Source organism: Nicotiana sylvestris, chromosome 6 (genome assembly GCF_000393655.2).
Source record: "Nicotiana sylvestris chromosome 6, ASM39365v2, whole genome shotgun sequence".
Lineage (NCBI taxonomy): Eukaryota > Viridiplantae > Streptophyta > Magnoliopsida > Solanales > Solanaceae > Nicotiana > Nicotiana sylvestris.
This window is the reverse complement of record NC_091062.1, coordinates 151,057,575-151,071,500: the sequence shown is the minus strand read 5'-3', so window position 1 is coordinate 151,071,500 and position 13,926 is coordinate 151,057,575. Positions and strand designations below refer to the sequence as shown.

At 38.4% G+C, this 13,926-nt stretch overlaps 1 protein-coding gene across 1 annotated transcript; it reads right to left on the bottom strand.

Annotated features, from left to right (window-relative positions):
• Positions 1-686: 686 nt before the first annotated feature.
• LOC138871479 (uncharacterized) lies at positions 687-1,890 on the bottom strand. The gene is made up of 3 exons (XM_070149360.1): positions 1,531-1,890; positions 1,008-1,118; positions 687-908 (listed from the first exon to the last, which is right to left on the bottom strand). The coding sequence occupies exons 1-3, from the start codon at positions 1,888-1,890 to the stop codon at positions 687-689; spliced, it is 693 nt and encodes a 230-aa protein (XP_070005461.1).
• Positions 1,891-13,926: the final 12,036 nt, after the last annotated feature.

Here is a 13,926-nt window from a genome sequence, read left to right as displayed (position 1 = left end):
GCAAGTTTAGAAGTTACTTGATTATTGTACTGTACTGTATTGTATCGTTTTGATGGATACAACGTTTGGATAGACTGTATCGTTTGCTGTTGTTAAATAACATCTTTATTGTTTGGCTTGCCTGTATTGTACTGTACTGTACTGCTAAGTTTACTAAAATACCCTCAATTATTTTATTAAAGGTTGGAAAGAGGTATAACACTTGAGACTAATGGTAGGGTCGAAGCATCTATATCTATGATTATGTTTTGCTATTTACATGTTAAATTGCATGTACTTGTCAAAATATGTAGTACTAAATGCTATTCTTTGAAAAATGATATATCAGATCTAATACGGACACAAGTAGAAGATAACTAAACAACTACAATATAGAGAAAACACATGAAGTGGAATGATCTTGTTCCATATCTCAAATAATTCCAAACTTAAAGTGCATAATATAATAAAAATTTCTAGCAACATGACATATAAAATTTATATCGATCTAGTCAAAGTCTATAAAATCCTCAATAGCTAAAGCACAAAAAATATTTAGTCGGTGACGACATCAAGGTTAATAAAAGAAATTTGCGGTCTTCCAATGGACACCCAATCAGTGTGCGGCACAAGTCTGCATGTTTGTAAAGAAATATATAAGCTTTCATGTGCATACTAGGCTCTAAATCCAACACTTGTACCATTTGTCATATCTCACTCTCAGGAATAGGTGGCATAGTTGAAAGCCGATTAATTGCATTAGCCAAATTATTCATCCCACCTCTCAACATATCAGTCATGCCTTCAAGATGATCATGTTTAGATTTTTTATTCCTGCTAGAAGTCGGTACCTCTGAATATGCATTAGATTTACGTGCTTCGTGAGTTGATTGATATTGCTCATGTTGTCCATGTTCCTCGATATTTTCCTAAGAGGCAGCATTCATGGAAATTAGTTCATCTACCTCATCAATAGTTAATGGACTATCACGTGATTTTCTCATATTATTACAAGCACCCCTTTTTACCATATCTGTTCCAGTCTCAACTTGCTTTCCAGTAGCTCTATCCCTTCCATATAGCTCAATTAGCTTATCATAATTTCTAATCGGCTTGTTTCTCCATTCAGCAGCTTCAGGCTTAGCTTGCACAAAAAAAAAAGTACAATATAATAATGCAAAAAATGAGACTGGATACCTAACAAGGATTTTTCCATAACTATTTAGAACAGTCTCATTCTTGTACATTTCAAACAGAGCAAGCACATCTTCTCGACTAGTAGTTGAGCATGAACACAATGCATTTATCCTCTATATCTTGATAAAATAGTTAAGCTGACCATATATTATTTTTTTGAGGATATATCCATCTTTTCTATTAGCAACTTATAGAATGATATGAGAGTATCCCTACCTCCCACGCACCACCCCAAAATAAACATGTTTTATTGCATAAACATAGATCAGAATCCAGTTTGTTAATGATAATACAAGAACTGAAGTTATCATCGTGGATTATGCGAAAGAACAAAACTGCTAAAAATTAATGTACCTGTATCAATTGATCCCATACTTCAGATTCAGCATTCCACATATTTGTGTTGGAATCCCATGCAAACCCGCTCATCCCATTTTGAAAGGTGTCATAACACTTGCTAAATTTTGTTTTAATATTTCTCATTTGGTTGTGAACTCTCTCCTTCTTAAAAACTTTATCTGGAAATTTTGATTGCATCTCTTTCACTATATTATCAATCGCGTGTGGAGTAAAAGTTCCACCAACCCTGTTTCCAAGTGTGTGCTCATGATAGAATGCGTCAATTAAGGCATCATCCATAACATTTGACCAAATACAAACAGTGTTATCTGAAAGATTTGTGTCGCTTGAGGATGCCTTTGACTTTTTCGGCATATTGATAACTACATAATTAAGAGATATTCATAAGACTTAATGAAAAATTAAGCAGACATAAAATAAAATAAATGCCCAAATGAAATAAAATAAATGCATAGTACATAATACATTTTATTTAAACAATAGCCGAAATTAATTTCAAACAACATCAAATAAATAAACACGAAAAAATTTGTTGACTTTTTTTCTCCTAGAAGATTAAACTTGATAATTAGCCCACATGTCAGCTGCTATGCCATCTCTAATCAACTCCCCCTTTCTAAACTCCTCACTACTTTCCCTAGGATTTGGTGGTTCTTCATGCACATTATTATCATTCATAAGCTCCGCATCAACTTGTGCAAGTAACTCATCATTTGGATCTGCACCTCTTAAGTAGTTGTGCAAAATACAACATGAAAAAATAATAAGCTTTTGGGTTTCAACACCATATGACGGTTCAGTTGAACTAGAAATTATAGGAAATCTCTTTTTAAGAACTTCAAAAGCTCGTTCAATAGCATTACGCAAAGATGCGTGTCGCAGATTAAATAATTCACGAGGATTTCGAGGTGGATTTCTTGAATACTCTTTCAAGTGATATCGCTCCCCACGATAAGGCGTAATAAGTTCACTTTTCAACATCAATCTAGCATCAACAAGGTAGTATTTTCCTAAAGATAAAAAGTAAAAGCTTTAATTATTTATTCATCACATCTAACTTTCCCTATATAAATATATAAAATATTTACCTTCTGGAAGTTTTAGCGGGTCTTGTCTATTTAACGTTTCTTTCATGATTCTTGAATCAGATGTCGTCCCTTCCCAACCAGCTAACACATATGTGAATTTTAAATCAAATGTGCATGCAGCCAATACATTTTGTGTTGGATAATCTTTTCTTCCACGATATCTAGGTGCTTCACGTTGTGAAACTTTAACACGTATATGTGTTCCATCAATTGCACCAATATAATTCTGACATTATTATAATAAATTATATGCAATCAACCTTGAATTTAGCTAAAAGTTCAATAAAATTGTATTTGTGTTCACCTTAAAATATGGGTAGAATTTTGGGCTGCTGGCAATTTCAGAAGGAACTTGAGAGCCATCAGGTTGTTTAATAAATTTTTCATATAATCCCAAGATCGCTCGTAGGACAATATGAAAATGACGACTAACCGACTCCCCAGATCGTCGAAAGATAAAAGCTAACTCGCGATTTGTCGTATTATGCGCTAACATGTAAAGTGTTTTTGCAACTTGCTCTTCAACTGTATCTTGAAGTGTTGGTCTAAGATCACCCTCTCTAACTAACATCTCACATAAATCGGTAAAAGCTAAAGAGGTCATTCTAATAATATTACGACAAAGTTCAGTTGAGAATAAATGACTCAATAATTCATGTCTAACTTGTTCACTTTCCAGTCGTATATCATGTGTGATCGTACGTCGGTCATTTTCAATTTCACGTACATAAGTCCAAAACCAAATAGCTACTAAGCAAGCAGCATATGTAGCTAAAGAGCTCACTTGTTCCAATATCTGTCTATTATTTTGATTATTCCGATCAGCCATCTATAATAAAATTAAGTAAGATACATTAACCAATATCATAGATGAACTAACCAGAAAAAATACTGAAAAGATTCAACAAAGTGACAGCAGTAATACCAAATAATTGACAGAAAAAACAAGCAGACAAATACACCCCATTAGCAATCTGAAGTAGTTCAACATAAAACGATATGAAAGTGATGTAAATTATACAAATACATAATGATATGAAAGTGATAACAAGCAGACAAATACATAAAGTAGTTCAATGTAAGGAAAGTGACGTAATAAGAGTAATGATGCAACAGAAATAATACTATAATTCATAGCCGTCGATATTTATATTTCATATGTTTACAAAAGTGAATTGACTACAACGACTCCACTCAACGAAAATAGATGAAAGAGAGGATATCGTCGTTGGAAAGAGACCTAACCTGTAAAAAGTTGGTTGGAAACTGGAAAGAGACGATACCTTCTGTTGACTTGCACGGCAGAAACAAGATGAGACAAAGTACTTATTATGGTGAATATAATATAAATAATAGGGTAAAGGGTAAAATTGAAATATAGAATAATAAGTGTGGACATAATTGGAAAGGAAAATACGAAACAATCCCACCACACGGATTTGGTTGTTTCATAAAATGGGGTTTTTCATTGTTTCGGAACAATGGATTAAACAATACGATACAATCAGTTTTATATAAACAATAAAAACAAACATTGTATGTGAGGTAACAATACAATACAATACAACCGGACACAACCATCCAAACACAGTGTAAATGTACTTACGTCATGCATCTAAATATCCTTATTCTTTAATGAATTACATAGGGCACAAGTTTGGTTGCACGAAACACTGTACAGTAAGAATTAATTTGTTGCAATCTTTAACTTTCTAGTAATGTACTGCATGCAATTAGCATAAAACTCTACGTTTTTAATTACAAATAATTAATTTTAAATTTTTTAATTTACGCTTAATAAAATAATTTATATTCATACAAATATTTATGGCTTGTCTGAAGACGACAAAACATTTCTCTGTTTCGGAAGGAGTAGTTCTTTTCTTCAAAGCTAATCCTTTTATGACCATTGAAGCAACTAAAGTATTTCCTTCAATCTTCCTATTTCAAATTCCAACCAAACGGGGAGTATGATCGATGACATGGGAAAATTTGGCATGGGCCAAACAAAAGAGACGAATCTAAGGTGGGATTGTTAGAAATCTGGAAGAAAACTAGATAAACACAAAGCAATTTTAGGGAGATAAAATTACTGTAATAAAATTCAACAATGAACAAGCCTGTGATAAAGACAATACAGTTCCTACATTATCTGGAGCACTAAGCCATAAAGGTATTTAAAACAAACTCACTTAGTCCACTAAGTACATAACTCCCCATATACCATAAGACTAGGAAAACAGAAACTAACTAATTAAAATATGTAACACACCCTCCCTTCCTGATCCAAGCATTAACACATAATCCGAATTGCTTTTTCTGTCTTCTTTTATCTCCAGAAAAGTCACTATCTGTAAAGCCAATTAACTCTGACTATCCTTCTTTCTTGTACAAAATACCATAATCAATGGTACCTTGCAAATACCTGAAAATTCTTTTAGCAGCCAACAAATGAGTCTCTTTTGGGTGCTCCATGTAACTGCTAACAAGACTAACATAATACATTATGTCAGGTTTGGTGACTGTTGCATACATTAAACATCCCACGATCTGCTTAAAAAGAGTGTTGTCAATTTGCTTTCCTGTAGAATTCTTCTCTAATTTCAGTCCCAATTCTGCTGGTGCAGTGACAGAATTTCAACTTTGCAATCTGAACCTTTTATGTTAGGTGTTTGCCATAATTTTCTTACCATATTTGGTTTTCCTATTTGTTGAAGGAAAGAGCAATATAATCACCTTAATTGGATTTTCCTTTTTGTAGAAAAAAATTATAATTCTCCTATACTTGGCTAGTCCTTTTTCTTGTAGGAAAAAGTTTTGAGTTCTATAAATTGAAGATTCGTCATTCTCATTCAGTAGCATTCACAATGTAACCATAAGGACTTGAGAGTAGTGGTTAGGGGGAGAACTTTACGAGACAAGTGTTAGTGTGTCACTTGTGCTTGCCTCTTTGTGAGGTTGTTCTCTCGATATTTTGTACTCTCTTTTTATATAGTGGATTGCTTATCTCCGCGGTGGACATAGGTCAGTTGACCGAACCACGTTAAATGTTTGTGTCTCTTTTGGTAAATTTCTCTTTTTTGTATGATTTATAGTCGCTTAAGGTTTGCTGTGCTAGTTTCCATATGACACCTGATTTTTACGGTCCTAGCACTCTAAAGTTTCTTGGATATATTTCTTTTGTGAAATAAAAATTCCACTAGCAGATTGCTTAACTTCAATACCGAGAAAATAGTGCATCAAGTCAACATCAGACATATCAAACTCAGTCATCATTGATTGCTTAAACTTTTCAAGTAATGCAGAATCATTCCCGGTAAAAATCAAATCATCTACATATAAACATACAATAACAACCTTTTCATCTTCAATTTTTGTATAAAGTGTATGCTCATATGGACATTTAGTATAACTTTCCATATTGAAACAAGCGTCAATGCGGCTGTACCAAGCTTGGGGAGCTTGTTTTAGCCTATATAATACCTTTTTCAATCTATAAATCTTATGTTCACTGTAACGATCCGACCAGTTGTTTTGAGATTTAGCGTGTTGTTCAGCGGTTTGAAGTCATGAGAATCTTCATTTCAGGTGTTATGACTCGTAGGCGTGGTCAGAGTTGAATTCCGGGAAGCTCAGAGTCAAATTGGAGAGAGAATTTTCATTTCAGAAGCCTTAAGTTGGAAGAATCAACTAAGATTGGATTTCAGAGTAAAAGACCTCGAAATTGGGATCTAAAGGTTCCAGCAGGTTCGTATGGTAATTTCGGACTTAGGCGTATGTCCGTATCGTGTTTTGGAAAACCCGGGAACGTTTTGGCGCCTATTGTGGAAGTTAGCATTTTTGAGGAATTTCATAAGTCTGGGTTGAAGTACATTTCAGTGATATTGATGTCTGTTTGGGATTCCGAGTCTGCGAATAATTCTGTATGGTGATTTTGGAGTTGGGAGCGCGATCGGAAGTGAATTCGGAGGTCCGTAGGACATTTTGAAGTCATTTGGCTAAAGATAGAAATTTGAAGGTTTTTGAGAAGTTTGACCGAGAGTTTGACTTTTTGATATCGGGGTCGGATTCCAATTCCGAAAGTTGGAGCAGGTCCGTAATGTCAAATATGACTTGTGTGCAAAATTTGAGGTCAATCGGACATGATTTGACGGGGTTCGGCATCGAATGTAGAAGTTTGAAATTTCAAAGTTCATAAAGTTTGGATTGGAGTACGATTCATGATTTCGACGTTGTTTGATGTGATTTAAGGCCTCGAGCGAGTTCGTATCATGTTTTGGTACATGTTGGTATAATTGGTTAAGGTCCCGAGGGCCTTGGGTGAATTTCGGAAGGTTAACAGAATAAATTTCGGACCAAAGAGTTGCCGAAATTTTCTGTAGAAAGCTGTTTTGACAGCAACTAGTGCAATCGCGAAGCTAAATTTGGAAGCTTATATCTCGAAATCTATAAGGAATTTGAAAATTATAAAAGTTGTTTTCTTTGCATTCTAGTTTCCAGAAAGTTAAACCATTCACGATTTGGACATTTTATCATAAAGTTATGATCGATTGAAGATGGCTGGCGGAGCAGTTTTGACAGAATTTTCTGATGCATGGAGCCGACTTTAGAAACTCATATCTCGGAATATATAAAGAGTTATATGGAATACAACCTATCAAATGAAAGATCGTCAAGTCTAGTTTCAAAATCTTCAAACCGTTTGTCATTTGGATATTTCCACAAGGAGTTATGGGCGTTTTAACAGAAGGTGTACAACAGGGGAAAATTGTAATAGGATGTACAACCTGCACAATGCATGGTACAACTCGATGAAGCCTGGGTAGATTGTTTTAAACACGAGTTTTGGCCCATTTCTTTCATTTGGCTTGGACTATTTTGGAGAGCTCGAGGAGGGATTTTCACCAGGCAACACTAGGTAAGTGATTTCTTCCTATTTTTTTTAGTTAAATATGTGATCTTACATGGATTTAGACATGGAAAATTAGTACTATAAAATTGAAATTTTTGGGGAAGACCTAGAATTTGGAATTTTGGACTTTTACCTTGAATTTGAGCATGAAAATTAGAGCAAATTGTATATTTGAGTTAGTAAAACTATGGGTAGAATTTATCTTCGAGAAATTTTGGAATCCGGGCACGTGGGCCCGATGTCACGACCCGGATTTCCCACCCTCGGGAGTCGTGATGGCGCCTACTAATGTGATCTAGGCAAGCCAAACCTTTGATCCTATTACTTCATTAACCGATTGTTTTTTTAAAACAAATATAAGGCGATAACATGAAAACAACGAAACTTTAAATAATTAAGCGGAAGATAACAATTAAATATCTGAAATCTACATCTATTACAACTCTTAAAACCTAAAGCACCCAAAAGCTGGTATCACAGTATCACAGACGGTCTAAGAGATTACTACATACAAAGTCTGAAGAAAATGACAATACACTGTTTCTGAATAAAAGGAAAATGAAATAAGAAATAGGGATAGAGGGAGGCGCCAGGGCCTGCGGATGCCTGCAGGTCTACCTTGGTTCTTCGCATGGACTGAAAGTGGCCTCCACACAGCAGTCCAAAAATTGCTCCGGGATCTTCACATAGTGCAAAGTGTAGTATCAGCACAACCGACCCCATGTGCTGGTAAGTGTCTAGCCTAACCCCGACGAGGTAGTGACGAGGCTAGGACCAGACTACCAAGTAAACCTGTGCATTTCAAATATATATACAGCGGAAAAGAGATACAGAAATAAACAAATAAAGATAAGAGGGGGAGGGGGAGAAACATGCTTCGGGGAATACGAATATCAAGAGAATTCTAAGAGAATCAAAATCAACCACTAACAAGAATAAGGAAAATAAAGGCAGGTTTCACTTTCTTTTCATATCTTGTTGCAGGCGTGCAACCCGATCCCATTTCCTGTATCTCGTGGCAGGCGTGTCACCCTCTCCCATTTCATTTATCTCGTGGCAGGCGTGCCACCCGCTCCCATTTCATCATATCTTGTGGTAGGTGTACCACCCGCTCCCGTTTCATTATATCTTGTGGTAGACGTACCACCCACTCCCATTTCATTATATCTTGTGGTAGGCATACCACCCGCTCACATTTCAAGCCAACAATAATCACAAGGAATCCTAGTAAGGGAACAAGAGCAATATAACAACTTCCCGTCAAGGGAACAATGATATTTCAACAACATCCCGGCAAGGGAATAATAATATCAAACAAATATCCCGGCAAGGGAATAATACTATCAAAACAAACGTCCCGCCAAAGGATCATTAATATCAAACAAACATTCCAACAAGGTAACAATGGTGATAACAACATATGAAGTGCAATAAACCTTAACGGAGTCATAACAATTATAATACAAGACTCACGGGCATGCTTGACACCAACGTATAGATACTCGTCACCATGCCTATAGATCGTACTCCACAATTAACATGTACCAAATAAGATACACTCTTAATCCCTCAAGATAAGGTTAGACCAAACACTTACCTCGATGCCACGAACACAATTCACGATTCAACTATAGCTTTACCCCTTGATTCCACCACCAATTCGCTCGTATCTAGTCACAAGTTACTTAATTACGTTAATAAACGCTAAATGAATCAACCCCAATGCATGAAAATGAATTTTTTAAAGTTTTACCCAAAAAGTCAAAAATCGCCCTCGGGCTCACATGGTCAAAACTCGAAGTTCGAACCAAAACCTGATTACCCATTGACCCACGAACAAAATATATAATTTGTTTTGAAATCGGACCTCAAATCGAGTTCCAAATCCCCAATTTTTGAAAAACCTGGGTTCTACCCAAAACACCCAATTTTCCCCATGAAAATTATTGATTTTGAGTTGAAATCATGTTAAAAGATGTTAATGATTGAAGAAAACGAATTAGAAATCACTTACCAATATTTTGGAGAAGAAAGGTTATTTGAAAAATTTCCTCCTATGTTTTTGGGGTTTTGAAAAATGAGAAATAACTGAAAATCCCGTCTAAATATACCCCTCTTAGACCCCCTGTGCGGACCGCACAAAATTGACTGTGGCCGCATAGCCCTTCTTGTGGACTGCAGTGACATGATTTAATATTTTGGCTATACCTTTCTCTACAAATGTCTAAATTGTGATTTCATTACCTTTCTGGAAACTAGACACGAACGGCTACAACTTTTGTTTTTGAATCATCTCAAAATTCCTTGTAGATCAAAAGATACAGGCTTCCGAAGTCGGACCAGTGAAATGTTCTTCACTACGGACCACACAGAATCTAGTGCGGCCGCATAGGCCCTCACCGCGGTCCGCACAAAATCCAGTGCGGCCGCACAAGCCCCTCCGTGGCAGCATTCCTTTTTGTGCGGATCGCACTAGTCTATTCAGAGGCCTTCCACCTCTCTAAACCTGCAACAACTATGTTTTTAAGCCTAAGACATCCCAGAACCTACCCGAAACTCACCCGAGCCCTCGGAACTCCCAACCAAGTGTGCATACTAACTCACAGAAATCATATGGACCTACTCGTACGATCACATCATCAAAATAACATGTAAAATCATGAATTAAACCTCAAAACTCAACATTTTCATCAAGAACTCTCAAAGTTCATAACCCTTCAACCGGAAGTCCAACTCACGTCAAATAAACTCCGTTTTTCACCAAATTTCTCAGTTATCTTTCAAATACTATAACAAGTTTGTACCGGGTTTCGGAACCAAAATACGGTCCCGATAACAATGGTTTCAAACATTAGTTCTTTTCTTTATTTCTTAGATAATTCAGTAAAATAATTTCTTCCAAAAATTGATTTCTAAGGCTTGGGACCTCGGAATTCATTTCCAGGAATACGCCCAAGTCCCATATTTTACCGCGGACCTCCCGGGATCGTCAGAACACGGATCTGAGTCCGTTTGCTAAAAATGTTGACCAAAGTCAATCATAATCAAATTTTTAACTCTAAAATTTCTATTTCTCATATTTTCACATAGAAGGCTTTTCGGATATAGGTCCGAACCACGCACGTAAATCAAGGTGGGCTAAAAGGGAGGTTTTTAGGCCTCGAAACACTAAATTCACTTGCAACACAAGTGATGACCTTTTGGGTCATCACATTCTCCACCTCTAAAACAACCGTTCATCCTCGAACTGACATAAGAAGGAAGTACATGAGTCGGGAAAAAGATGGGGATAATAGCTCCGCATATCGGACTCGGACTCCCAGGCCGATGCCTCAGGAGGCTGACCTCTCCACTGAACACGAACAGAAGGAAAACTCTTCGATCTCAATTGACGAACCTACCGGTCTAGAATAGCTACCGGCTCCTCCTCGTAAGACAAGTCCTTGTCCAATTGGACAATGCTAAAATCTAACACGTGGGATGGATCGTTGTGATACTTCCGAAGCATGGACACATGAAACACTGGATGCACGACTAATAAGCTCGGCGGCAGCGCAAGTCTATAAGCCACCTCTCCCACTCGATCAAGAATCTCAAACGAGCCAATAAACCTAGGGCTAAGCTTGCCCTTCTTCCCAAATCTCATCATGCCCTTCATAGGTGACACTCGAAGCAATACCCGCTCACCAACCATGAATGCTAAATCTCGAACCTTGCGGTCGGCATAACTCTTTTGCCTGGACTGAGTTGTACGAAGCCTATCCTGAATAATCCCGACCTTGTCAAAGGCATCCTGAACCAGATTCGTACCCAACAACCGAGCCTCTCCTGGCTCAAACCATCCAACCGAAGATCGACTCCACCTACCATATAAAGCCTCATCCAGAGCCATTTGAATACTCGACTGGTAGTTGTTGTAGGAAAACTCTACTAAGGGTAAAAACTGATCCCACGAGCCTCCAAAGTCAATGACATAAGCTCGGAGCATATCCTCCAAAATTTGAATAGTCCGCTCGGACTGCCCGTCTGTCTGAGGATGAAACATTGTGGTCAACTCAACCCGCGTGCCTAACTCTCGTTGAACTGATCTCCAGAAATGGGAGGTAAACTGCGTACCTCGGTCCGAAATGATAGACTCGGGCACACCATGAAGACGAACAATCTCCCAGATATAGATCTCAGCTAACCTCTCGGAAGAATAGGAGACTGCCACAGGAATGAAATGCGCTGACTTGGTCAGCCTATCAACAATAACCAACACTGTATCGAACTTCCTCTGAGTCCGTGGGAGTCCAACAACGAAGTCTATAGTGATCCGCTCCCACTTCCACTCAAGAATCTCAATATTCTGGAACAAACCACCAGGCCTCTGATATTCATACTTGACCTGCTGACAATTCAAACACCGAGCCACATATGCAATGATGTCCTTCTTCATTCTTCTCCACCCATAATGTTGCCGCAAATCCTGATACATCTTAGCAGCGCCCGAATGAATAGAGTACCTGGAACTATGGGCCTCCTCTAAAATCAACTCTCGGAGCTCATCCACATTAGGCACACAAACTCGACCCTGCAATCTCAAAACTCCATCATCACCTAAGGTAACCTACTTGGCACCTTCGTGCTACACCGTGTCTCTAAGGATACACAAATGGGGATCATCGTACTGCCGATCACGGATATGCTCCAATAAAGAAGAACGAGCTACCGTGCAAGCTAACACACGACTGGGCTCAGAAACATCCAACCTCATAAACTGATTGGCCAAAGCCTGAACATCCAAAACAAGCGGTCTCTCACCGACCGGAATATAATCAAGACTACCCATACTGCCTGACTTCCTACTCAAAGCATTGGCCACCACATTGGCCTTTCCCGGATCATAGTCTTTCAACAACTCCAACCACCTCCTCTGCCTCATATTCAACTCCTTTTGCTTGAACAAATACTGAAGACTCTTGTGATCCGTGAACACCTCACATGCCACGCCATACAGATATGCCTCCAAATCTTCAACGCGTAAACAATGGCTGCCAACTCCAAATCATGAACCGAATAGTTCTTCTCATGAATCTTCAACTACCGCGAAGCATAGGCAATGACCTTGCCATCCTGAATCAACACTGCACCGAGTCCAATACGAGATGCATCACAATAGACTGTATAAGGCCGTGAACCTGTGGGCAAAACTAACACAGGTGCCGTGGTCAGAGCTGTCTTGAGCTTCTGAAAGCTCGCCTCACACTCATCTGACCATCTAAACTGGGCACCCTTCTGGGTCAAACTGGTTATCGGGGTTGCGATAGACGAAAACCCCTCCACGAACTGACGATAGTAGCCTGCCAATCCCAAGAAACTCCGAATCTCTGTAGCTGATGCTGGTCTAGGCCAGCTCTTGACTGCCTCAATCTTCTTTGGATCAACCTGAATACCCTTCGTTGATACCACATGACCCAGGAATGCAACTGAACTCAACCAGAACTCACACTTTGAGAACTTAGCATATAACTAACTATCTCTCAAGGTTTGAAGAACCACTCTAAGATACTGCTCATGCTCCTCCCGAATCCGGGAATATATAAAAATGTCATCAATGAAGACAATCACGAACGAATCCAAATAGGGCCTAAACACTCGGCTCATCAAATCCATGAAAGTTGCTGGTGCATTTGTCCACCTAAATGACATAACCAAGAACTCATAATGCCCGTACCGAGTGCGGAAAGCTGTCTTAGGGACATCGGATGCCCTAATCCTCAACTGATGGTAGCCAGATCTCAAGTCAATCTTCAAAAATACCTTGGCACCCTGAAGCTGATCAAACAAATCATCAATCATCGGCAATGGATACTTATACTTAATTGTAACCTTGTTCAACTACCGGTAATCAATACACATTCTCATCGATCCGTCCTTCTTCTTAACAAACAATACCGGTGCAACCCAAGGCAAAACACTCAGCCTAATGAAACCCTTCTTAAGCAAGTCTTGCAACTGCTCCTTCAACTCTTTCAACTCAAGCGGGGCCATACGATACGGCAGGTTAGAAATGGGCTGAGTGCCCGGAGCCAAATCAATGCAAAAGTCAATATTCCTATCGGGTGGTATACTCGGCATGTCTGAAGGGAAAACCGCAAGAAACTCACAAACAACGGGCACAGAATCAATAGAAGAAACCTCAGTACTAGAATCACGAACATATGCCAAATAGGCCAAACACCCCTTCTCGACCATACACCTAGCCTTTACATAAGAGATAACACTACGGGTAGAATGACCAAGAGTCCCTCTCCACTCTAAACGAGGTAAACCCGGTAATGCTAAGGTCACAGTCTTGGCACAACAGTCCAAGATAGTGTGGTAAGGTGATAACCAATCCATTCCCAA